The 27,987-nt window shown below is 41.1% G+C and overlaps 1 protein-coding gene across 1 annotated transcript in view; it reads right to left on the bottom strand.

The window, feature by feature from the left end:
• Window positions 1-3,857: 3,857 nt before the first annotated feature.
• LOC109106978 (glycine N-methyltransferase-like) overlaps window positions 3,858-27,987 on the bottom strand; it is a 48,262-nt gene continuing 24,132 nt past the window's right edge. The window contains exons 2-6 of the mRNA XM_042755994.1: window positions 19,828-19,955; window positions 19,623-19,736; window positions 19,403-19,545; window positions 18,188-18,312; window positions 3,858-5,485 (exon numbers count right to left, since the gene is read on the bottom strand). Coding sequence (XP_042611928.1) covers window positions 5,314-5,485; window positions 18,188-18,312; window positions 19,403-19,545; window positions 19,623-19,736; window positions 19,828-19,955 — 682 coding nt within the window. The 3' untranslated portion in view covers window positions 3,858-5,313. The remainder of the gene's footprint in view (window positions 5,486-18,187; window positions 18,313-19,402; window positions 19,546-19,622; window positions 19,737-19,827; window positions 19,956-27,987) is intronic.

Here is a 27,987-nt window from a genome sequence, read left to right as displayed (position 1 = left end):
AGCCAATAAAAAAACTTTTTTATAACAACATGTGAATAATCCCGCCCACTCTAAAACGATACTAAACTGCAGTGAAAATGCCAACCGAGCCGTGCCGTGCTGTACCATACTGAACAAAAAAAAAGCTCCTTAAGAGAGATATTGTACAAATCCCAGCCCGAGCCGTGCCGTGCTGTACCATACTGAGCCGTGCCGAGCCGAGTCATACCACACAGAAGAAAAAAAAAGCTCCTTAAGAGAGATATTGGCCAAATTTCAGTTGTAGTAAGTCAGTCTGGCCACTAGGAATGTACTACAACATTTGGACCATATAAAAAATAACAAAACCTTTTGGTGATTAACAGTAATTGTTTTCTATTAATAAGTATGTACTGTATGTACAGTAAGGGTGATATTGGCAATATTTCACCTGTAGTAAGTCAGTCTGGCGACTAGGAATGTACTACCACCTTGAACAGCAGTTTGGATACTTACAGTAGTTTTTTTTTTATTAACATTATTGTGTACTGTACTGCATATATTAAGGAAAGTATTGGCAAAATCCCACCTGTAGTAAATCACTAAGAGTAATACAAGCTTTACAGTTCGGCAATGTTTTATTTTACATGTTTTAATGTTTTAAACCCAGTCAGTAGAATTGTCAGACGGTCCCAGCTTACACATCAAGTGCCTTTATAGCACATCAAAGCTAAACTTTCTCCGGTTTAAATTTGCTGCTACAATACACTTAGGCGTTTTTTTAATAATATTTTCATGTCAATATAAAGATGTTGCATGTTGTTAAAACTAATCGTGGAAGTGGTATCTTTGTAGGATTGTCAACTCTGTAAAACAGTGACACGCGAAAGCGAATGTCCGGCAAATATCGAACCTAAAACTAACTTTACCACGCTCCTGTTCAGGTCTTCAAGTGCAGGTCAGTTTCATCAGTAAATACGCTACTGTAGTTTTGTCTTCATTAAACTAGTTGAGTAGGCTATTAAACTGCGGTTAGGCTATCAGGAGCACCCCATTATTATCCTCAGTCAGAATACTGTGCTAGTGGACATCATTATTGATTGTAAAGATACATTAATAAATGTACTATGTATTAAATTTAATATAGTTGTATGAAAAATACTGTAGTTTTGTTAAATCTTGGGCATTTAAGTCAATTTAAGACAAATAACAACATTCTCTGCTAACAAATTGCAATGAGATTGTTGTTTTGCAACAAGATCGGCACAGTTCTGTTCATAACAGTAGACCTGCTGGTGAAGAAGTGACAGGTACAAGGAAAAAAAGGGAGAGACAGAGATATTGGGGAAAATGAAAAAAAAGAAAAAGGGAAGTGAAGGTGCAGTTCAAGAGAGAACCTTTAATTATTTCCCACGGCCCCAGACTAAGGATTTAGACCTTTTATGTGATGGCCATACAAATAATAGGGTTGTCTGTGGTTTCAGAATTTGCTGTGGGTGTATAGGATGGTCTGGATGAGAATGAAATTTCACGGCCTGAAATTGCGTCCCAGTTGGGCCCCTTTATGTCACTTTTCAACACACAGGGTACCTCTTTAGCATCACATTTCCACATGCAGGGTACTCCATTACTTTCAGTTGTTTGCCTAATGCATCAGGTCAAGATTCATTTAATTATTTGCAAGCATAGCTAACACAGTTTAAACATGTCCACACATAAGCTTACAAGTCAACACTATATGGAGAAAATAAAAAGTGCCAAAATTCAAAAATCTTCAGAAGATATCGCTGAACATTTATTTAGCTGTATCAAAAGTAAATTTTTGGCTCAAGTAAATTTTTCATCTCAATGTGTAGTATTATTTTAACCTCCGATCTGTTATTTAGCAGTTGTCACACTATCACCCTGCTTGGACTTTGGTTGCCTGTCTTGTTCATTGACCTGTTTTTTGTTTCCACTTGATTGTTTTAGTGAGTTCACCTGTGTCTAGTTAATTTAGTCATTAGCTCCTCTTACATTTGTATAAATTATGGTTGAGTGTTACCCCCATGTGCAGCTGTAATAAATATCTCTTTGGAATGATTTTCTTCTTCGTGCATTCCTTGTCCTTACCCCACGCAGAAGTGTGACAGAATAACCGGCCAAAACAAAGAAAAACTCCCACTGTGATCTACCCCAATGTCAATGAAGGGTACTCCAGGGAGCTTCATGGATTATGTCAAGTGGGTCCCCACTCCGGACCCAGAGCCCAGCCCACCATCCCCACGCAACACGGAGCATAAGCCTGAGCCCACCGCTGATGGAGAGCCATTGCTAGAGAGAGCGACAGAGCCCATGGATGCCCCGGAGCTAGAGCCTGACACGTCAGACCAGGTGCGAGAGCCGGCAACTGTGGACACGATGGTGGATATCACAGTGGAGCATGAGAGTGTGGAAGGAAGCCCTGCCCACTGTACTACCGCTGAGGGTGAGATCTGATAGGCTTATTCTGATGTACCCACTCTACACTTATTCAGATGTTGACCGTGGAGGTCATTCCCCTGTCTGCTGCACTCTCGGTGCTGGGAGTTGTGATCTGGTGTGTGTGGGCAGCACACACCATCCCAGAAAGCCCTGAAACTCACAAATCCCCACCCACCCATCCTCCATCTCCTGCCTCCTCCTGTCTCCTCATCCCAGTTTCCTCAGCTACACCACCGCTGTCTCCTGGCAGCCCCTATGCTGACCCTCAGCCCACAATCTGTGCGGTGGGATCGCCGCGGGTCTACCTGTCCATTGGCATCGTGGCTAGAGGATCCCTTGTCTCCGCCTCCAGCCTCTGAGTCCTGGACTCTGCCTCGGCCTTTCAACTCAGCAGCTTCACCATGGCTCCTAGCACCCTCCGGGTCCACTCGGGACTCCACTCCTCTGGCTACATCTCTTCCCTCCATCCCTCCAACTCTGTCAGACTCCTCCTCTCCTCCGGCTCCACTGTGGTCCTCTGTTGCTCCGGCTCCACTGCGGCCTTCCGGATCCCCACCTCCACCTCAGTCATTGGAGCCATCTACTCTGCCTTGGCCCTTCGGATCCTTGGCGTCGCCCTGGCTCATCAGCTCTCCGTCTCCGTCTAGGGCTCCACCACCACCTGCTCCGCTGCTGTGAGTTGGCCCCCTGGAGTCAGCCCTTCCTCCACCATGGCTCCTCCCTCCATCAGCTCCACCGTGGGTCACCATCAGGGCTGTGACCTGGGTCCTGCCTGGCTCCTCCTGTTCCAAGTCCCTCCTGTCTTCTCCTTGGCTCTTTCCTCCTTTTGATCTGCCTTGGGTCCTCCTGTCTCCATCCTGGCTCCTCCTTCCGTTGTCTCCACCCTGGACTTTGCCATCCCTTGTCACCATGCCTCCGCCTTCTCCTCTTCATCTCTGTGGTGTGAGTCGTGCCTTCTGGAAGGGGGTGTGATCTGTCACACTATCACAATTTATTAACTAGCTCCTCTTCCGTTTGTATAAATCCCACTTACTTACTTCACTTCACCTCTTTAGTTAGTTCACCGGTGTTAATTTAGTCATTAGCTCCTCTTCCGTCTGTATAAATCCCCTTCTTTTAGTTCTGAGTTGTCGGTTATTGTTGAATGTTAATAAAACAAGTGTGGATGTAATGTCTCTTTGGAATTATCATCTTCATGCGCTCCTCGTCCATACCCCACACAAAAGCATGACAGCAGGTTAGATAGCTCTTTAATTCTTCACTAACTAGCAGAAGACACTAACTGTGAAATTTTGTAACGCTGTATTACAATGTGCCCTGCTATTTTTAGAACTATGCTGTTCTATGACATTGATGTAATTTACCTTAATTACTTTTATGAATTTTAATGTGAAACCATGAGAAACAGGTGAATAAAGAAATGTAAAACGTTTGAATTATATTTGAAAAAGTTTATTTTATTGATAAACTATTTCAGTTCAATAAGAAAGTCAATGTTGCCAAGTTCATCGATCATGGAACAAATTCAGTTAAGATATAAGCAGCTTTACAGAAGCATTTTTTATTGTCATTATCCATCTTAATTTTGTTATTTTTTTCTGAACTGATGTCAGTATCAGTGCAGTTGAACTGATAATATTACTCAATATTAATAGTCTGAGTAAGCCTTATTTAAAAATGCATTCAGCTACTTCTCACTGAAGATTGGGATACAACATTGTGGAATTAGGTGTGATAAAAGGTAGAGTTGTAGTCTGTTCAACAGATTGAAACATCTTCAGCACAACAACACAATATGATGTTAAATTTCAAAATAAAATAATTCCACAATAAAAGCCATATGTGAGCCCAAAAATTCATGTTTCCAAAGAACGGTTTGTGCCAAAAATTGATACCACCTCAGAGTGTCACTCACAAAATGTCAGGACAAAATCCCCTAAATTTTCCCATGTACACTTTAAAAAAAAAAAAAAAAAAAAATTAGAAAAATTGTTTTCAAAAGACCAGTTTCACTTCAGAATGATATAGTGACTGAACAGGACACAAAAGGGGGAGGTTATATATCGATTTTTAGAGGGCTTTAATTTACAATTAATTACAGTTAATTTAAGTTACAACCATTTTTATATTACTTATCTGTTGCAAAGCATATCCAACAATGCTTTAATATTCAGGGGTGATAAAGGGGTTATTTATGCTTTTATCTTTTAAATTTTACTTCTGTAATCCAGGGGTATCAAACTCAATTCCTGGAGGGCCGGAGCCCTGCATAGTTTAGATTCAACCCTAATTAAACACACCTGATCCAAATAATCAAGTCTTTCAAGCTTATTTGAAAGATGCATGGTATGTGTGTTGAAGCATGGTTGGAACAAAACTCTACAGGGCTCCGGCCCTCCAGGAATTGAGTTTGATACCCCTGCTCTGACATGTGGGTCAATGGACAAACACATCTGTCTAGTGCAGTGATCCTCAAATCTGGCTCGGGAGATCCACTTTCCTGTAGAATTAAGCTCTAACCCTTATCAAACACACCTGAGTTTGCTAATCAATGTCTTCAGGATCATTAGAAAATCACAGGTAGGTTTGTTTGATTAGAACTTTGAGGATTTGAGGATCACTGGTCTAGTATATGTTTAAAAAAAATAAAGAAAGAAAAAAAACATTCTGTGTGATATGCTTTTAGCACTGTTCTGTAAAGTAAAATGTTCCTGCTTAAGATTGTGTGAAAAAGTAAATAAAAAGACAAAAACATCCCCCCAACAAAGCAAAAGACCTAAAATCATGTCATGCAAGGCCCTGGGTTATTTTCTTTTTTTTTTGGCACAGACCAATTTTCACAACCAATTTTCCATGTGTACATAAAAAATGACATTGGCTTTAAAAATGGCTTTAAGTAGTCTTTTTAACCACATGAATGAAATAGCAGGGCACCTCTCCTTGCCCTGGGGTGTATTGCTTGAAGTCTCCATATACACTGTGGTCGCATTTTCCAAAAAATGATGCTCTTAAAATCTCCTTAAAACTCTCCAAACGATGGGGGTAGTATGACAGGCGGAATTTACTGCAAGACAGAAAAGAAAACCTATTAAGTACATCATCCATTTAACATCAACAACAGTTCAACAAAAACCTCAAGTACTGTAGCTATAGAAAACCATTCAGCAACTAGTTTTTGTGTCTAACATCTAAAAGCCATGATTCTGAGTACTGGGTGGTATAACATATTCATTGCAATTCCACAAGTAATTTTTAGTTATCTTAATTGCAAACTACAAATTACCTTACATGTACTAGGGATGCACAGATTGTTTGGCCTCTTAGCACACAAAATCTAATCATTCCATGGACAAATTGTTCATAAATTTAAGACTTATCTTATTATTATTATTATTATGCCTAAACAAAGCATGACATTACTGGATGGGGTATTATTGAAGATTGTGCATACTGTATTTTAGACAATTATGGACAATTGTTTTAAAAGTACAGATAATAATGAATTATAAAGTGCCCATTTTGCACGTGTCACTGTGGTTATTGTTCTGGCTCAGTACAGTTAGAGATGGAGAGGAAAAATATATAGCAAATGGATGTAAAAACAGACATGGGCTTCAAATGGAGAGACAGAACTTTTCCAGGTTTCATTAAAATGTCTTTGAGTTTTAAAGGGAAAATAAAGAGTCTTATGAGTTTGGGAACAACATGAGGGTCAGAAAATGACAAAATTTCAATTTTTGGGTGACCTAACCATTTAATAAAACAGTTCACCTAAAAATGAAATGTTATAAATTACTCCCTTCATAGCACTCAAAATCTGCATTTCTTTCTTTCTTCCATGAAACACCAGAGAATGTAGCAGCACATGAATAAGATCCAAACCTTACTGGAGCTTGTGTTATGATGGCAACTGATGCCACCATATTTCTATTGCACTCTTTATATGTGAGGTGACCAGTGATTTGTGAATAACCACTTACATTTTGTTCTGTTTATTATACAAAAAAAATGGTGTTGTATTGATTACTTTTATGCTATCTTTATGTCCCTATTGATTTAATGTTGGGCAAAACAGATTAAACATTCTTCAGACATTTTCTTTGTGTTACGCAAAAGGATTTAAACTAAAAAGTATCTGTTGTGGCCACCAGCTGCTTTAAGTCCTACAGTGCATCTCATCCTCATGGACTGGACCAGATTTGTTGACTCTTGCTGTGAAATGTTGTCCCTGATATTTATGGGGGGATGGTGGACACACACACACCCACACACAGCTACATGTGATGATTAGCCACTGTAAGGATGATCAGCTGTCCTTCCTGTTTTCCTTTAGCACTGTCTTACATAACGAACATTGCAGTTTATTGCTGTGGCCACATCTGCAGTCCCCATACCTTGTGCTGTGGCCACCAGCTGCTTTAAGTCCTTCAGTGCATCTCATCCTCATGAGGCGCGTTTCCACTGTCGGGCCAAAAGCGGGCGTGCTAGTGCGTTCCAGGGCCAGTCGCAATTCCACTGTCCCTTCCGGGGCTTGATCGTGCCTTGTCGGGGCTTCCTCGGGGCCAACGGCCAGGTTTTTTTGGCCCGACGAAAACCTTGGGCCAAGGCGGCCAGCTGAGGCTAGAGGAGTGGTTATAAACAAAGGCGGAGTTTCTCCGCGTCTGGAGAGGGTCAGCGCGGCGGATCATTTCATAAAGCTATAACACCAGCATTAAACACTTTTTAAAATAAGCTGAGCTCAAAACTCACTCTTAGTCAGCAGCAAGTGTTTGAAATAACTCGATCCGATCCGATATGGATTATAATCACCATAAAAGGCAGAAATATTTATAAGCGTTGCAAAAGACTGCACGCTAGATAACGTTACCATACTAAACATGGTAAATGCGACTACTTGAAGAAATCAGACGTCAGCTTCTTATTCTCTATCACAATCGTGTAATTATTTATTAACATATTTTATCTTTCATAAGTCTCGTCTTGATTTTATCTCTGCGTAGCCTATGTCATTAAAATATAATAATGGTTTTTGTTCGGGAGCTTTTATAAAAATATAGAAATTATAATTCTTTCTAAATGTGATGTATGTGACTACAAATAAACAGAAACAGTCTCGACTGAATAAGCAGGCTTTCACAACGCTTCAGCGTTAAAAATAAATAAATAAAATAGAAATACATTTATTTCTGTGACAAATTTCCAAGCCTGATAAATTGATTCATTATGCTCAATGTATCACCTAAAGTAAAACATCGATGCTTTTGAATTTAAATATTTAACAAAGCATGCAAACAAAAGGCCGCTGTTATCGTGTTCGTTTTGTGATCACGCATGTTCCAATGAATTGTTTCTTATTAGTTTTCTGTTAACTTCTCTTTGTTGGTGAAATGAATGGATTGCGTGACGTTGTTCCTGAGAGGCGTGTAAAGGGCGGGTTTTAGTGACGCGCAGCGGAGCTTCTGGCCCAACTGTGGAAACGCAGCTCTATTTTGGCCTTGTGCTAATGGCCCGAGGCTATTAGCCCCGCCCGGGCCGTTTTAAGCCCTGGCTCGCACTGGCCCGACAGTGGAAAAGCAGTTATGGACTGCACCAGATTTGTTAGCTCATGCTGTGAAATGTTATCCTAGATATTTATGGGGGGATGGTGGACCCACACACACAAACACACCGCTACATGTGATGATTAGCCACTGTAAGGATGATCAGCTGTCTATCCTGTTTTCCTTTAGCACTGTCCTCACATAATGAACATTGCAGTTTATTGCTATGGCCACATCTGCAGTCCCCATACCTCCCTGCAGAAGCAATATGGCATGTTCACACAGGTGAGCAGGGACCATAGGCATCTTTATTCTGGTGTTTAAAAGAGGCAGAAGAAAAGGAGCTGTAAAAAGGATGTTTTTACAGTTTTTCGACTACACAGCATGAACACACATAAGCACAGGACCATTTGAAAGCAGCTGCCTATCAGCGGGTATCAAATTGAGTCTATATTATCAAGTAAATGGTATTTCACCCATTACATCAAATATTAGCAGTTCACTTGTCGGGTACCTGCCCGCGTGCAGTACTCTGGTCTCTTTACTGTCCTAAGTTATTGGTTTTTGAATGACCTTTAAACAATTAATCAAAACTACTCAATATTTATTCTAATGAGATTTAAAATTATTTATTACTTTCCTGTGTGAGTATGAGATACCAGAGGACAGGAGAATACATTTATGCATTTTAGCTGACGCTTTTATCCAAAGCAACTTACAGTGTATTCAGGCTATAATATTTTTTTTTTTTTTTTTTTAACAGTATGTATGTTCCCTGGGAATTGAACCCACAACCTTTTGTGCTGCTAATACAGTTCTCTACCCTACCACTGAACAACAGGAACTCTATAGGCATCAGTGAGGTTTTGGAGTAACCATTTGGATTAAATTACCTAGTAGTGTCATATTGTACCTTAACCTTTCAACTGAGTGGTCACACCTTGCAAATCACAGTTTACAAGACACTTTTGACATGTAGAACATATCCACATTTGTAATTTATTGTAGTTTTAATTTAGTTTCCTAAATTAAAGCACACATTACAAAAATTAATACATTTGTCATTTATCAATGTCAACGCTTGATGGAACTGAATCCCAGCCCTACTGTCTCACTTGTCTAGTCCTGAGGGGCTACTCACACAGAATGTGTTTTGCCTTGACTTAAGTTGACCTCTAAAACTGAAAATCTACATTTTGGCTAAGAAATATTTAGCATTCGTTATATTTCCAAACTACTTTATTAAAAATAATAATAATAATAATTAAATGAAAAAGTGTTGATTTAATTGAACAGGACAGTAGGACTTTCTACTGGCTGAAAACACCAGAAGAAAATGTCCAGGGTCCCTGCTCACCTGCATGAACATTCCATAGGCATTCTGCACGGAGGCATAAGGACTGCAGATGTGATCAAAGTAATTAACTTTAATAGATATAATGTAAGATGCATACGAAAGTGATACAGGGAGACATGAAGGACAGCTGATTGTTCTTGCAGTGGCAAACCAAGTATACCCATGTGTCCCAACAGAAATGTCCAGTAACATGCAAGTGCCATGGTGGAGTGGGGTGGCATCTTAAAGGAGTGGCTGACTGGCTTTTTTCTAGGCTTGATTGTGTTTATGGGGTGCAGTCTGACGTGTTCATGCTTCATTTTTCACATAATTTACCTTTATTCCACACCAGCATGTCCCTTCTTTGACAATCGCCCTTGATTATTTCCTTATTTTATGAAGCTCCTCCCTCAGAAATACACGTCTGAACATCCCGCCCCACAAGATCAGAATGTGCTCCGGTTGTATTTTAAACAATAGCTGCGTTTACATGGACCCTACTAATCCAATCATAATAGGACTAGAAGCACAATCAGAATAAAAAAGTCACATGTAAACACGTCAATCTGATTAAATTGGCCAGATCCGACAAAAATTTCGATCGGATTGTAAGGGATGGTTTATTCCTTTTGTAATCCAAGCGAGAGGACATGTAAACACTTGATCGGATTAAAAACTGAAACCGGAAAGTACTGCGCATGCGCAGTGAGTAGAACTAGCATAATGACGTATGACGCGTGGAACGAGGTGTTCTTCCAGGTGAATAAAGTGTCATAAATAAGTGTCAAGTCATTATAAAACTCCCCTTTCACTCAGCGTATGGGAAGTGGAACAGGACCAAGTCCCACCAGTCCTTGTTTAAAGAGCAGGTCAGATGGGTTTTTGAAAAATCTCTCTTTTGCAGTTTATAACGTAGCTATCCTTAAATGAAAACAATCTGCAAAGTTGTTAATCAAAAAAGTGCATGATAAATAAAGATATTGTCTCTCAAAAGAGAGAGTCGGTTCTGAATCGCCGTAACGAGTCGTTATATTTTCAAATCTTTTGTCTGTTACCGGTGTACGTCACTGGGTAACAACATTTGCATAACCCCCGCCTGCCTGTGAAATACGAACAGAGTCTGATCTGCCCACAAACACTTTTTTGCTATTAGTGCGTTTACATCATGTTGAGAAGACGCGGTGTTCAAGGATACCACAGAAATACAATTCGAGCCTTTTGTTGTGTGCTTGTCATTTTATCAAGAACTGCTTCTCTAATCTGGGCTTTTATCTTCGTTGGCTTCTAATCTTCTTAATTTGGACTAACAAGCTCTCTGAACCATGACCTGTAAGTAGTATGATTGATACGTTAGGTGTACATTTTCAATTGAGTGCTCAAAATATAATTTTTTTTGTGCCAATATGTGACGTATACCTAGTGCAGCTTTAGGTTTCCAGGTAAAGCACGATATTACTGTCTTACTGAAGTAGTTCTAAAAATTCGCAGTGAACCTAAGAATATGTCAATTATTGTAGACTGACGTTGTTCTAATTACTTTGTTTAATAATAAAGAATGTAGTGTAGCACACAGACTTTATAATAATTGTGAAACTGCTGTTTATTGTACTACACTGGCAGTTAATGCGGGAGAGATGAGTGATTTCGGCTGGTGCTCCTGTGATAAAACTGTTCTGCGTTCTGATTAAAAATTAAGACATAGCGTCTTTTGTCTGTCATTCTTCAAACATTACAGTAGACATATTTTGGTTTACTAACTGTATTGTTTAATCAGTTAGTCACATTAGCACTCGGCTAACGTATCCACCTAGTGTTCACAGTTTAGCAGCTAAACTTTAGCTATGGGCACGATTCGCTTGCATAAGTGTTTTTGTATTTTATGTCATTATAAGAACGGATTGACTATATTATTGTTTTATGTAAAGGTGCTTTGTCAATGGTAGCGCTGGCTAACTGGCTCAAGGACTCATCTCTGTGCAAATCACAACAGGTTTGGCCAGCTGACCAATCAGAGCAGAGTAGGCTTGAGGAAGGGAGGGGCTTGCTCCGAACTTGCTTGAAACGAATAATTTCCTAATCATTGGCAAATGACTCTAATATTAAATGTATATTCTGAGAAAATTACAATGTTTTCTGACCTTAGATGCATTTAAACCTGATGTAGGGGACTTGGGACACCAATATTGGGACACTTTACCATCTGACCTGCTCTTTAAGACTCTCATCAACAGACGATTAGTTTTGGGTGCGGGAAGGGGCACAAGCTCGTTGTAGTCACTTACCAGCTGTTTTTGTAGGCATTAAAGTGCCAGAATTTTAAAAGACGATATCTCCGTTTGCACTGAACTTTCAGTGCTGCAACTTTGCAGATATTGTTTATGTTCAAACAGCAACATTACACACTAATGTTAAAAAAGTGAAATCGCAATCAACCACCTCTTTAAAGCTAGAACCAACAAATCTGGTGCAGTCCATGAAGATGAGATGAACTGTACAGTTGTCTAGTGGTCAAACCAGATACTGACCACTACTTTTGATACTGCACCCCTGTTTTAAGCTTCTCCTTATTTTTATACTTTAGACATCCATCAATTAGTGATGAAAAAAAGTTAAAAGCTGGTGGAAACAAGAGGCCGTGCTGCCGCGACTGTCAACAGCGGCTCGAGGGTGTTTATTGTCCAGCAGCAGCAGCATGTATGGTGCGTGCCCTCAGTGCAGCTGAAGAGTTCTGCATTCAAATGCACCCAATAGGCTTAAGCTTGCCGCAAAAGTAATAATCATCCCACATGACCGACGTTGAAATAAGGACAGTTGTTGTTTTAACGTTGAATCAACATTGATTCAGTGTTCCTGTGGCTCAGTGGTAGAACATTGCGTTAGCAGCGCAAAAGGTAATGGGTTGGATTCCCAGGGAACACACATACTGTTAAAAAATGTATAACCTGAATGCACTGTAAGTCACTTTGGATAAAAGCGTCTGCTAAAATGCATAAATGTAAATCACATTAATACAACGTTTAATGCTGAACAGTTGAAAACCAGCCGGCACATGACCAACTTTAAATGTTGAAATATGTTTAAAACAAGGTCAGTTGTTATTTTAACATTGAAACAACGTTGATACAACATTTATTGCTGAACAGTTGAAAATCAGCCGGTGTTCTGTCGATTTGTGCTACCCTGTCAGATTTTGCTACATCCCATTAAAACAATATAATACAATTTAGTACAAAATAGTACAAATCGACAACAAAAAATGCTACCTGGGTATCCCTTGTTGTGTTCAGCATGAGAAAAAGGACGCAATATTGATGTGTGCATGTGCGGTAAACCCTGGTAGGACAATCTGACGGGTAATATAAAATGTCAGGACACCGGCACATGACCATCCTTCAATGTTGAAATATGTTTAATGCTAAATGGTTAAAAGGGGTTAACAAAAACACTTGTAAATCAACATTAATTTTGTTTTTTTAATAAGGTCTGTATGCTGAATCAACTTAATGTCTTCAACAGTATACAAAATAAATTCCTGCCTTTTAAATTATTAATATTAAATTATTTAAGATCATTATTATTATTTTAATAGCATTTTAGAATATTTTGATCATGAAACCTATTCTAAAATCTAAAGGTATATGTTAAAAAATATTATCATAATTAACAACAATAACACTAAATACATTTCGCTGCGTTACCATGCTGAAACAATTCCTATTGGTTGTTTTACTTTATTGCTTTGATCATGATTGTTTAATCTGGCTGTCATCCAGGAAACTGGACAATGAAACTGTACGCACCTTTCTAAATTTGAAAATATGATCGTTATTATCTTCTTTCTGTGATTGAGGCGGCTGACTGTGAGCTGCAGCTCGGTTTTTATTTTTTTTTTGAGTGAATTTGAGTCTTGACATGTCAGTGGAAAACAAAAACTGTAATGTGAACAAAAGAAGGGTCAGATGTGTTCTGCGAGGTCCTGCAAACATACTGGCAAAATGAGGTAAGAATATCGCTATCTTTATTACCTTTCAAAAATAGTAAAGTTACAAGAGTTTACAAATGGGTAAAGGACATGTAACCTGCAAAAGATAAATACCAGTGTGTATTTTTGTATTGCTTTATCACAGATGCTCAAGTTGCTCATGTGATGTTGTTGTGGTTGCTGATAAATTATGTGTTAAAGGGGTCATATGATGCGATTTCAAGTTTTCCTTTCTCTTTGGAGTGTTTACAACTCTTGGTGCATAAAGAAGATCTGTAAAGTTGCAAAGACTAAAATCTCAAACCCAAAGAGATACTCTTTATAAAAGTTACTGTAAGAGTCAACCACACCCCCCTAAAATGGCTCGTTCTAATATGCCCCCATGTCTACGTCACTGTGTGGGAAGATTTGCATGATACCGCCCAAATGTTCACCCAAAGAAAGAAGGCATAACTTTGATTCTTGCTGTTGCTTCCAGCGCCATGTCGTGGAAACGCTGTTTCGTTGTGAAAGCCAAAATACCTTGTTTGGGCTTCCAAAAGAGGACACAACTGTTTTCCTGTGGCTCAGGGGTAGGGCATTGTGTTAGCAGCGCAAAAGGTTGTGGGTTCGATTCCCAGGGAACACATGTTAGGTAAAAAAATGTTAGCCTGAATGCACTGTAAGTCGCTTTGGATAAAGGCGTCTGCTAAATGTGTAAATGTAATAAGTGATATAACTATAAATCAGTGGTTAACCTCTTAATCCACACCTGGACGCCGATGCACTGAACTGTTTTTGTTTGCATGAGTCAATGTTTACGAATAGATTAAATAAAAGGGGACAAAATTAATCTTGACAAACTATATATCATTATAAAGATCTAAGCCTCAAGAATCGACAACAGATCGCTGTTCTTCAATGGAAAGCTTCTAAAGAATGTATTTGTTAAATTTGTGTAAGCAGTACACATCAAAACATGAAGAATAAAAAAACAGTATGTACCAGATTCTTCGTAATAACGAGTCATAAACGCATCCACAGCTGTAAATCCCAGTTTAGTTGGAAAGATAAGGGTCCACTGAATGACATCCTAAAGAACAAGTTTAGTCCAATAAAAATATAAAAATATTTCAGAATATCAAAGTTGATATTTTATGAGGATTTATTTTGGTGTTTTTGTTTTTGATTATACAGGACAGTACAGAAAGCGCTCAAGTGGGAGAGATTGGAGGGGACGGCATCAGAAAGGACCTAGAACTGGGACACTTTCAAGGATCACCCGAAGCACAACCACACTATATGCAATTATATTCCTTCTTAGAGAAAAATGGCATCTGTGAGGATTTCCAGTCAGGATTTAGACCGTATCATAGTACTGAGACTGCTCTCTTTAGAGTTACAAATGACCTGCTCTTATCATCTGATCGTAGTTGTATCTCTCTATTAGTGCTATTGGATCTTAGTGCTGCTTTCAACACTAATGACCACACTATTCTTTTGCATAGACTAGAACACTTTGTTGACATTAATGGAAGTGCATTAGCATGGTTCAAATCGTACTTATATGACCACCATCAATTCGTAGCAGTGAATGAAGAGGTATCATATCGTTTACAAGTGCAGTATGGAGTACCGCAAGGCTCAGTACTAGGGCCGTTACTCTTCACGCTTTACATGTTACCCTTGGGAAATATCATCAGGAAACACGGTGTTAGATTTCACTGTTATGCTGATGATACTCAGCTCTATGGGTGCTTTCACACTACCACTTTTGGTGCGCACCCAGGTTCGATTGACGTCAGAGTTCGGCTTGTTTGGATGATGTGAACGCTGTCTTCCGAACTTGGGTGCGCACCCGCGAACCGTACCGGAGTCCGCTTAAAAAGGGTGGTCTGGGGTACGGTTCATGTGAACTCTGGTACGGTTCACTGCTGATGTGAACGCAATCGTACCAAATCGCGGAAGTGAACTGCTATTAATGACGTATTATTTGATGAAAATGTGTGTTTGTGTGTGTGTTTCACTCACTTTCCTGACGAGCGTGACTGACGCGCTGCAAACAGAGAGCTGTATATCTAATTTTTTGTTTGCCTTCAGCATTCTTTAGAGCATCTGCAGTCCATTCGTAAGACAGACGCAAGTACCGTTATGTACTGAAGCTTTGTAAACAAAATGAATGGTTCAAAAACTTAAATACATAAAAGTGCATAGAGTAATGTGATGCATTTGCTGCCTTCTCCTGCGCCGTCGTTACTAAGCAATGGGGTAAACAGCTGCTGGCTTGATGACGCAAACGAACCGCGGTTCAGACTCAAATATTATAATATGAACACAGTCCAGCGGGGGCAGGGGGAGGGGGGAGCAATCGAACTCGGGTTCGGACCAGGCAAGTGAACCAAGTGTGAAAGCACCCTATATTTCTTCGTGGCCCAGCGAAACATACCAATTTGAAAAACTAACGGAATGCATAGTCAATATAAAAAACTGGATGACAAATAATTTCTTACAGCTAAATTCTCAAAAAAACAGAGGTGTTAATTATAGGGCCTAAAAGCTCTGCATGTAATAACCTAGAACGCTGTCTAAGACTTGATGGCTGCTCTGTCAATTCTTCGTCATCAGTTAGGAACCTAGGTGTGCTATTTGATAGCAACTTTTCCTTAGAAAGCCACGTTTCTAGCATTTGTAAAACTGCATTTTTCCATCTTAAAAACATATCTAAATTGCGACCTATGCTCTCAATGTCAAATGCAGAAATGTTAATCCATGTGTTTATGACCTCAAGGTTAGACTATTGTAATGCTCTATTGGGTGGTTGTTCTGCACGCTTAGTAAACAAACTCCAGTTAGTCCAAAATGCAGCAGCTAGAGTTCTTACTAGAACCAGGAAGTATGACCATATTAGCCCAGTCCTGTCAACACTGTACTGGCTCCCTATCAAACATCGTATAGATTTTAAAATATTGTTTATTACTTATAAAGCCCTGAATGGTTTAGCACCTCTGTATTTAAACAAGCTCTTGTTACATTATAGTCCTCCACGTCCGCTCCGTTCTCAAAACTCAGGCAATTTGATAATACCTCGAATATCATAGTCAACTGCGGGCAGCAGATCCTTCTCCTATTTAGCACCCAAACTCTGGAATAACCTACCTAACATTGTTCGGGAGGCAGACACACTCTTGCAGTTTAAATCTAGATTAAAGACCCATCTCTTTAACCTGGCTTACACATAACATACTAATACACTTCTAATATCCAAATCCGTTAAAGGATTTTTAGGCTGCATTAATTAGGTAAACCGGAACCAGGAACACTTCCCATAACACCCGATGTACTTGCTGCATCATTAGAAGAATGGCATCTACGCTAATATTAGTCTGTTTCTCTCTTATTCCGAGGTCACCGTAGCCACCAGATCCAGTCTGTATCCAGATCAGATGGTCACTGCAGTCACCCGGATCCAGTACGTATCCAGACCAGATGGTGGATCTGGCACCTAGAAAGTACCTCTATAGCCCTGAAAGACAGCAGAGATCAGGACAACTAAATGAGCCCCAGATACAGATCCCCTGTAAAAACCTTGTCTCAGACGACCACCGGGACAAGACCACAGGAACCAGTTGAGTCCTCTGCTGAGCCTGGTTTCTCCCAAGGTTTTTTCTCCATTCTGTCACCGATGGAGTTTTGGTTCCTTGCCCCTGTCACCTCTGGCTTGTTTAGTTGGGGACACTTCATTTAAAGCGATATCGTTGACTTGATTGCAAATGATTGCAAAGATACTATTTAAACTGAACTGAGCTGGATGATGACATCACTGAATTCAATGATGAACTGCCTTTAACTGTCATTTTGCATTATTGACACACTGTTTTCCTAATTAATGTTGTTCAGTTGCTTTGACACAATCTCTTTTGTTTAAAGCGCTATATAAATAAAGGTGACTTGACTTGACAAATACAAGAATACAGTCCAGGGTCAAATCACAGGGATAGACGTGCTGCGCCAACGTGGCACCGTTAGACTTAACGCGATAGATGGTGCTGATGGTGATACGCCCATGAACGGTGTAAAGCCGTAACACGTCACTTGCCCACCACGGCACCGGCCCCCACCATCGTAAAAATGAATTTAGTTCAGTAAAAGAACAGACACTACAATTAAAAACTGAACATTGCTGCTCAATGCAGTGTGCTGGACAACAGTTGCATTACAGATCGGATTTCATTTATCGTGAGGAGAGTGAGCTTTCTTACTCGTTTTGCTAATAAACGTTGTACGTTTCTTATTACTTGGTTATAAATTATACAAGTTTACTTGGCCTATTTCCAGTTTTGTATACCTATTTAAACTTTATGTAAGTAATTTGTTTGTTTGTTTGTTTGTTTTGTTAATAAAAGGTCTATGTTTTATATATAGGCTAAAGTGAGTTTGACGTTGTATTTTGTTGTTGCATTCAAGCAGTTGACGCTGAACTGCCAGAAATTCAGAAGCTATTTAAGCTATCAAATAAGCTATTTAAAAGTGTGGAAAAGAGGGAAGATTCAAACAAACTAAAAATTAACAATTGCTTTACGCCAAATTGCCGCTATTTGAAAGTGAAAGTAAAATGTGCATGCCGCTTTTACAAGCTATTTAAAAGCGAAGGAAAGTGAGGAAAAGAGGGAAAATTCAAACAAACTAAAAACAAATAATTGCTTTACTCCAAATTGTGATACTTCTCTGTAATATTTCATCTGGTATAGTATTGTGAGATATATTTATGGTATTGTGATAACTCTAACATACAGTACCATGAAAAACAGTTTGCCTTTGGCTGATGTTTTCTGTTTTTGTAATTACATCCATGTTCCAGAGTACTCTATAATTGCATACAGATCACAACCACTCAAAAACTGACCACCCTAGAAGCTCAGATCACAGTACCTTGTATCAGGTGGAGTCTGAACATCCACTGGTTGAGGCAGTTCCAGAGTGTAGTCCAGTGTGATCATGTGAGGCTTGTTATTAACCCACAGCACTGAGGTGGAGATGTCCTGTTTTAGGTCACTCTGAAAAACAACCCCTGATTTTTTCAAATTTCATCAGAATTATTGGACTTTTACATAAGCAAAAATCAAGTCCTCTAAACAGCCTTTTAGTTAACAGCCTTAAAAACAAACACCCTTTTTTCATCACACAGAACGAGCAGCTAGCAAATATTCACCAAATTGTTTGTTTAGGTGTTGATTTCAGTTTTCAACACTGTTTCTCAGAAACCACAATTGCATGAGTCAGTACAGATCACAAAATGTATCCAACCCATTTGAATTCTACAGAGAATGCTGCATTTTAAAGTGCAATGAAGGCGGAAATCAAACATTGCAAATGCTTAGACATCCTCTGCATTATAAACAGCAATGATCAGGAAAAGAGATAACACCGGTGCCATGCACCAGCATTTTCACACTGCATTACTTAAAAGTATCACATTTATTACAGTTTTTTTTTTTCCTAGTAGTAATAGTTCTAAGGCCCTGACGTACCAGGTGTCGACGGGGCCTAAAGGGATAATCTATTACAGGTGTGGGGGGAGGGGAGGTCTAATGCTATCAAGATCAAGAGCAAGCCCATCACTGCACAAGACTTCCTCGAGAAGAATTTCTCAAAAGAAGTGTGGTTTCGGTTGTTCGGAAAGGATAACATTGTTCAGCTTCAGTGTAGTTTGATGTTGTTTGTTCTTCCAGGGCAGCAACGGAGTTCCGCAAGTGTGTTTGTTTGTTCCCATCATTTTGGGTGATAAATGTTTTATAAATAAGGCCCATTTCAGTGCTGGATTTGCACATTGTTTGATACCGAAAGATGGCACACCTTCCAGGAGCTCAGCTGTTTTTAGAGAGAAACATAAAGCTGTATCTTTCTTTTATAAATATGATAAAACTAAACACTCTTTGGAGATATGAAGGATGCAATACTACTCTATAGGTACTAAGATTAACATGAGATTGGGTAAAACTGTTTGTGTCATGTCCCCTGTGGGGCTGTGACATAAAACACTATTGGCTATTTTTAAAAAAGGGGAGGACCCTCACCATATGTCTTGCCATAACTTCCTGTTTTATTGAAAAATAGCTCAGCACACCTCAGTGGGTCTTTAACTACCTTATAGTAAATATTCTTTCCTTGGGGTGCTTGGCCAGTCTCAAGGATGTAATCATAGTTACGGTGGTCAATGATTAGGATCCCTCCAGGTTTCACCATGCTGGCTATGTTTTGTAAGGCAAGCTTCTGATCACTCTGGTCCCCTGTGAGATATGAGAAAGTGGTTAAATAGACAAATCCGTAAAAAAATATTACAACTTTTTTGCTTTGGTATTCTTACCTTTGAAATCTGGTAAATGAGCAAATGAATTGCCTAGACAGATTACTGCATCAAACCCATCTCCAGTTTTTTTAACATCTTCCGGTAACGTTAGCCAGTTGGCCTCCTCAATTACTGAAATAAAAAGTCCAGGCCATGAAGAAACATTTAACTGATTCTCGCATGACAGTAAAGTCACCCACTCAAAATAGTGATCTCCACTTACCCCAGTTATCAAAGGCAGGCTCTTTTCTCCTCTCCCATCTCTCTTTAAGAGCATATTTAAGCATTTTGTCACTGGCATCCACACTAACCACCTTAAAACCCTCTTCTACCAACATGATGGAATCCACCCTTTAAAAAAATAAAAAAAATAATAATAATAATATTAGAGTTGAGGTACACAGACACGTACTTGAGTACGTTCTCGAGTACAATTTTTAAAGGACTCGGACTTGTCACGGACTCGGATGCATTATTACTTGGACTTGACTCAGAAAATATGTCCGAGTCCAGGGACAGTTGACAGACATGTCACTTACTCAATGCATTATCACAAAAGTGATATTCAGTATTTGCAAGTGTTTTTAAGTCTTGTCCAGTATTTAAAACCGATGGGTTTCTGTGCTCACACCGAAAGTGCGGCCACAGAACATGCCTCTCAGTCAATGTACGAATAAGAGTTCTCTTTCACTTAAGTTCTCTTAAGTTCTGTTATCGCTACACACTTACATGAAAAGTTATGTCAAAATGCCTGTCTTGGAGACTTTCAATGTAAATGCAGTCGGTTTTGTCTTAAGTGAACTTGAACAGTTGGGAGAAATATGGATGTGTCAAAATATTTGATCTATGCATCAGATCTTAAAGCAAGAGCACCTGTTTCACACAATTTGTAGTGAAAGCGACTCGGCAGTCCACTAGCATCTTGCTGTCGCTATGGCAAATATCAGCTGCTTATAAAGCTGAAATACAACCTGAATGATGACAACAATAACATACTATCACTAGACTAGTGACCATCAAATCCTTTTAACAAATTATTTTACAGACTTTGTGTTTAAATCTTCCCTTTATTCACAAAACCTTTGCTCTCTAGAAACCTTGTCAGTTTCTGTTGAAATTATTTATTAGCATTATAAACACTGAATTAATACCAACATATAAAATTAAATTAATGACAGAAAAATTAGGAATGTTGGACATTACCTATATAACAGGAATATAACAGCTTGACAGTAAACCGTTTTTGCAGTATTATCTTATACACTCACTGGCCACTTTATTAGGTACACCTTGCTAATACCGGGTTGGACCCCCTTTTGCCTTCAGAACTGCCTTAATTCTTCATGGCATAGATTCAACAACGTGTTGGAAACATTTCTCAGAGATTTTGGTCCATACTGACATGACAGCATCATGCAGTTGCTGCAGGTTTGTCGTCTGTACATCCATGATGCGAATCTCCTGTTCCACCACATCCCAAAGCTGCTTTATTGGATTGAGATCTGGTAACTGTGGAGGCCATTTGAGTAAAGTGAACTCATTGTCATGTCCAAGAAACCAGTCTGAGATGATTTGAGCTTTGTGACATGGTGCATTATCCTGCTGGAAGTTGCCATCAGAAGATGGGTACACTGTAGTCATAAAGGGATGGACATGGTCAGCAACAATACTCAGGTAGTCTGTGGCTTTTAAACGATGCTCAATTGGTAGTAAGGGGCCCAAAGTGTGCCAAGAAAATATCCCCCACACCATTACAACACCACCACCACCAACCTGAACCATTGAGACAAGGCAGGATGGATCCATGCTTTCATGTTCTTTACGCCAAATTCTGACCCTACCATTTGAATGTCGCAGCAGAAATCGAGACTCATCAGACCAGGCCAAGCTTTTCCAATCTTCTATTGTCCAATTCTGGTGAGCCTGTGCGAATTGTAGCCTCCGTTTCCAGTTCTTAGCTGACAGGAGCGGCACCCGGTGTGGTCTTCTGCTGCTGTAGCCAATCTGTTCCAGGGTTCGACGTGTTGTGCATGCAGAGATGGTATTCTGCATACCTTGGTTGTAACGAGTGGTTATTTGAGTTATTGTTGTCTTTCTATCATCTCTAACCAGTCTGCCCATTCTCCTCTGACCTCTGACATCAACAAGGCATTTTCATTCACACAACTGCCGCTCAATGAATATTTTATCTTTTTCGGACCATTCTCTGTAAACCCTAGAGTTGGTTGTGCGTGAAAATCCCAGTAGATCAGCAGTTTTTGAAATACTCAGACCAGCCCGTCTGGTACCAACAACCATTCCACATTCAAAGTCACTTAAATCCCCTTTCTTCCCCATTCTGATGCTCTGATGATCTACTTCGAGTGTAAACTAAACGAGCCAATTATCACATCCAGCTGCCGCTGATCACAACGTGAGTATAAGTAGGCAGCAGGTGCAATGGATACCAGGTTTTCGCTGAGGAGCCGAGCCGGCGACCCAGCCGCTCAGTGGCAGTACAGCAACCGTGGCGACGGGACGTGACATCTCCGTTCCCTCCTTCAGGGAACAAGGGTTACCATACATAACCGAGACGTTCCCTTTCAGTCGGTCACTCTCAACGTCATGTCTGTGACCAACAAATTGGGATCCCTACCAAAGCGACATGGGTGCTGCCCCTTCCAGTGCCCTGTGCGAGCCACCTGCTCCCCTATTAGGTGTAGGCCGGGTCTCGGAACAAGTAGTTCCACCCATCATTGTCAAAGCACTACCTCATTGGGTGAGATTGGATAACACTGGGAAAACGTACCCGTTCCACTTGGAACAGGGACGCTGCGGAAGCCCCATCCTTCCCGAAGTTGTTTTCGGTAGCAAATACACATATACCATCCATTTCGGGGTATATGGAGAAACTTGAGGTGATTAAAAACTCTCTTGGGAAGGCAGAAGTCTGCTGGGGAAACACAGGCTTTACCATGGACTATACGCATACGAGTACCACTTAGGTCTCAATATGGAACGCAGCCTTCCATGGTTCTCACGGATTCATCATGAAGGCCTGGCGCCAGACGTTCTGCCGGGTCCAGCTGCCTAGGCTGGTGGAGGATCTCAACAGGGTCTACAGTACAGACACTCTGGGGTAGTTTTAGCAAGCTGACACTAACCAGGGTCTCTCTGTGCCACTAGCCGTTTTAGGTGAGAACACAGGAGGGTACCGGCTGTATATGAAGACTATAGAATCTAGCGTACGTGTTAGGAGTCGCCCAGCCCACAGCTCTACAAATATCTGTCAGCGAGGTGCCACGAGCCAACGCCCAGGAGGATGCAACACTTCTAGTTGAGTGAACTTGCAACCTGAACGGGCAGGGCACACCCTGTGCCTGATAAGCAAGAGTTATGGGATCCTCAATCCAGTGGGCCATCCTCTGCTTAGAGATGGCATTCCCCTTCTGCCAGCCTCCGTAACAGACAAAGAGCTGGTCTGAGGTCCTGAAGCTTTGTGTCCGGTCTATGTAGCATCTTAATGCTCGGACAGAACAAAGCAAAGCCAGGGCTGGGTCTGCCTTCTCCAGGGGCAGCGCTTGCAGGTTCACTACTTGGTCTTTGAAGGGTGTAGTGGGAACCTTGGGCACGTAGCCAGGCCTGGGCCACAGGATTACGTGGGAGTCAGCCGGCCCAAACTCTAGGCACGAATCGTCGACCGAAAATGTGTGCAGGTCCGCTACCCTCTTGATGGAGACCAGTGCAAGCAGGAGCAGAGTTTTCAATGAAAGAAACTTTAGCTCAACTGAATGTAAAGGCTCGAATGGGCCCTGCTGTAGTAATTTCAGCACCAGAGTCAGGTCCCAAGAGTGTATCGAGGGGGGCCAGGAAGGATTTAACCTCCTGGCCCCTCTAAGGAACCTGATGACGAGGTCATGCTTACCTAAAGACTTCCCATTCACGGGGTCATGGCACAGCAATAGCAGCAACCTGGACTTTGAGGGAGGAGGGAGACAGCCTTCACTCCATCTGCAGAAAGGAAAGCACAACCGCAATCGGGCATCTTCAGGGGTCTTCTCGGCGAGAAGAACACCACTCAACAAACAGATTCCACTTCAAAGCGTAAGCGTGTCTCATAGATGGTGCTCTTGCCGAAGTGATGGTGTTCACTACCTCCTAGGGTAGGTCACCTAGAACCTCAGCGCCCCTTCCAGGGACCAGACGTGGAGTTTCCAAAGGTCTGGACGCGGGTGCCAAACGGTGCCCTGTCTCTGAGTCAGTAGATCCTTCCTCAGAGAAATGGGCCAAGGAGGGGCTGTCGCAAGGTCCGAGTGGGCCAATACGGTGCCACTAGCAATACTTGCTCCTAGTACTCCCGGACTTTGCACAGTGTCTGTGCGAGAAGGCTCACTGGGGTAAACGCATATTTGCGAAGGCCCCGCGGCCAGCTGTGTGCCAGTGCGTCCATGCCGAGAGTAACCTCGGTCAGGGAGTAGAACAACTGGCAGTGAGAGGTCTCTGGAGAAGCAAACAGGTCTACCTGAGCTGCTCTGAAAAAACTCCAAGTCAGCTGGACCATACAGGCTCCAAGTCAGCTGGGTCATTCACCCGGGAGCATTGCTCGAGACAGCTCGTTGGCTGTACGGTTGAGCAGGCCCGAAATGTGAACAGCACAAAGTGACCTTGGAATTCTGCAACCCCAGAGGGTTGGTTCCCTGTGGAGTTTGCCACCACTGTGACCCTCAAACTGCCCATGCTACTGCCGGAAGTGGTTCTCGTCTGTCCACCAGAATGAGCCCCAGATCACGGCAGAGGCAACGGGACTCAGCCCCTCTGAAGATAGCGGAGCCTAGTTCGCAGCTCTAAGAGATGGTCATCTTCCCGCAGTGGGAACATGATGCATACATGAAGGACACCTCAACGTACTTGATGCCCAGACACATGAGGCAGCGATCACGACCATCACCCGGTGCCTGGTAACGACCACACCCAGAAACGCACAGGTGAAACGGCATCCTTATAATGACGATCTCGTCGTCTTTATAAAGACACACCCGTGGAGCTCTTTTAGAGGAAATTTGCTCTTTAGGAAATGCTCTTTTAGTGCTAAGTCGCACAGGGGGATGTTTATTTCTCTACCATAAGCCATCTCCAAAGGCGTTTCAGGGAATTTGGCAGTACATCCAGCCAGCCTCACAACCGCAGACCACCAGCCCAGGACCTCCACATCCAGCATCTTCACCTCCAAGATCGTCTGAGACCAGCCACCCGGACAGCTGCTGCAACAATCGGTTTGCATAACCAAAGAACTTCTACACAAACTGTCAGAAACCATCTCAGGGAAGCTCATCTGCATGCTCGTCGTCCTCATCGGGGTCTCGACCTGACTGCAGTTCGTCGTCATAACAGACTTGAGTGGGCAAATGCTCACATTTGATGGCATCTGGCACTTCAGAGAGGTGTTCTCTTAACAGATGAATCCCGGTTTTCACTGTACAGGGCAGATAGCAGACAGTGTGTATGGCGTCGTGTGGGTGAGCAGTTTGCTGATGTCAATGTTGTGGATCGAGTGGCCCATCACTTTCTGCATGATTGGGGCCACTTTAGGTTGACCTTGGGATACACTATATATTGTGTTAATATCCAGGATGTCCTCCCTCTCGTTACTTTCCTCCTCTCTAACAGGCTATGTCCTTTTAACTTTCTCTTTTTTTCTCTCCTCTTTGTTCTTTGAATGAAGTCTTTTGACACCCCACATCAGTTTGTTTTGCCTTGCATGCCCAATTTATGTGTCCACGCTTTCTGCATTTTGTCATTGTTCACTCCACAGACAAGTCTGTCCCGCAGCATTTGTGGAAGTGTGGTCCCTCGCAATGTTGTGCTAAGTTTTTCAATTCTGCAACAAAATCAGCAACAGTCTCACCATATTTCCGTGTACGTGAGTTAAACTTGAATCTTTGCAATTTCACTTGGTTTAGGATTGTAATTTTTTAATTGTCTTTTTAGGACAGTCACCAGTTCATCATAAGTCTTGTCTCCTGGCTTTTCAGGGCAGAGCAAATGTCTTAAAAACTACATGTGGATGCCCCAACTCCACTTTTTATCAGCTCCTTCAATTTCATTAGCTTTGAAAAAATAATCCAACATTTCAATATATTCATACCATAACTGTGATGCACCATCAAAAGGACTCACCATCCCCACCACTGTAGTCATTTTGTCTTGTTAATTGTCAATTTTGTCTCATTGCAAGCAGTCTGTTTACTCTTCAGTACCAGTGTCCCATACAAAATCATGAACTCACATCAACTATTTACTACAACACGCTAACACACAAAGGGGTCCTATTATGCTCTTTTACAAAGTCTTGATTTTGTTTTGGGGGTGTACTAGAACAGGCTCACATACTAGGTTGTTCGTAAAACATTATTTTTCACATATTTTACATTATTACAACACCTCTCTCCCCAGTCTGACATGAACGGCTCGAATAATTCCTGTATCAAATGAAAGCCCGCCTTCTGAAATACAAAATGTGCTGTGATTGGTTAGCTGGGTGTGTGTGTGTGTGTGTGTGTGTGTGTGTGTGTGTGTGTGTGTGTGTGTGTTGTGATTGGCACCACTCGGCGCCTGGTCGCGAAATGTCATGCCCCTTACCACCTCACCTTGTCATACCCCTTGCGTCAAAATCAAATCAATTTAGGCACGATTTAAACCCGGATGATTGTAACCAGTCTAAATTCATCTGCCTTGGGAAAGCTAGGGTGTCTCCGACATAGTGATAATGTTCGTTGCTTTCTCTAGTGCAGCTCAACCAGGTCTCGTCCCAGTCGTCGGTATTTGTGGCATCACAAATCCCAGTAAAAAACGAGTCGTTCATTGTAGTTTTTGAAAAGTGATTTCTGTTAAATAAAATATCTCCTTTTGAATTGGACCTTGAGCTTTGTAAGTTTGTAGATCTTTTTTTATGCTCAAACAGCAACATTACAAACTAACTAAAGTTGAAAAAGTGAAAAAGCATAATAGGACCCCTTTAACTCCTCATCGCCAATTATGTGATATCTAATGAGGCAGCAGAATACGGAGGCTGAGGGATGCAATTTATGTTTCTTTATTTTACAGATGCCGAACACTGCAAGCACGAGCTGGTTTTGGCTAGGACAACAACAGCTCTTCTCAACTCCGAGTGGTAAGCTCTCTGTTAACCTAGTCACAATTCCAAATTACACAATACTTAATAATTCACTACATAAAGTTAACAAATGTCTCTAGTTTTATTAATTGAACATATTTTTTCATAGGGTGATTGTTAAACAAACACCTCAATCACATGATTTTATGGTGACATTTGTTATTTTTCATGTTAATCGGGTTAATTTTGATAAAGAACAATACACTGTGGCTTTAATTCAGCGTAAGCGGCGCAGCAAAAATAGTCTCGGTGCACTGCTGCTCTGCTCCTACTACGCGCCTCCACGTGTGGTGTGAATGCTCTTATCCAGTGGTCTCAAACTCAATTCCTGGAGGGCCACAGCTCTGCAAAGTTTAGCTCCAACCAGCTCCAAATCACACCTGCTTGGAAGTTTCTAGTAATCCTGAAGACCTTGATTAGCTGGATCAGGTGTGTTTGATTAGGGTTGGAGCTAAACTGTGCAGAGCTGTGGCCCTCCAGGAATTGAGTTTGAGACCATTGTGAGAGCTGAAAAAAAATATGTGCTGCTTATGTAAGGCTTTTCCACACTGAGCGCGATGCGAATCGCCCGTGAACAGAGCTTTTACACCGAATGCGAAACGACTGTTTGCCACCTGCTAATTCACTCCTGCACACTAGGTGCCGCCGAGTCGACCAACAATACATTTTTCCTCTGACATGTATCTCATAAATGGATTTAACATCATCCGCTGCTCAATAAACACCATTAAATTAAGATAAACAAGGTTCTACACCAGAAACAAACTATCTATAATGCTTACAAGAATAGGCTACATCCTAAAATATAATTAGGAGTACAATTAGCATCAAGCTACACTTGAAAATGGCTGCGGCGTTAACTGCATGTCAGTCGCGTGTTAAAATCATTCGCGAAACTACTGCCAGGGGGCACAAAGGGACAGATTGCGAACTGAATATAATTGTAAAATGTTGGTTTGTTAATGGAGATGAAAGGAGGAAGTAAAACAACAATAACATTAATATAGCTGCAAGCAGCGATTACTGTGGTTCAAGCACATTAAGGCCTTTGAGGTGGTCTTGGCCAACCTGGACTTATGACTGACAGTTAAACACATCCAAAATGGAAAATAAGCTCACAGACACACAACACACATACACACACACTGAAATTAAATGATTAATCTAGTATATTAATACCCTATATCAGTGGTTCTCAACTCCAGTCCTCGGGACCCACTGCTCTGCACA

Source organism: Cyprinus carpio, unplaced genomic scaffold (assembly GCF_018340385.1).
Source record: "Cyprinus carpio isolate SPL01 unplaced genomic scaffold, ASM1834038v1 S000006763, whole genome shotgun sequence".
NCBI lineage: Eukaryota > Metazoa > Chordata > Actinopteri > Cypriniformes > Cyprinidae > Cyprinus > Cyprinus carpio.
The sequence above is the reverse complement of the archived record's forward strand: the minus strand, read 5'-3'. Positions and strand labels throughout refer to the sequence as shown.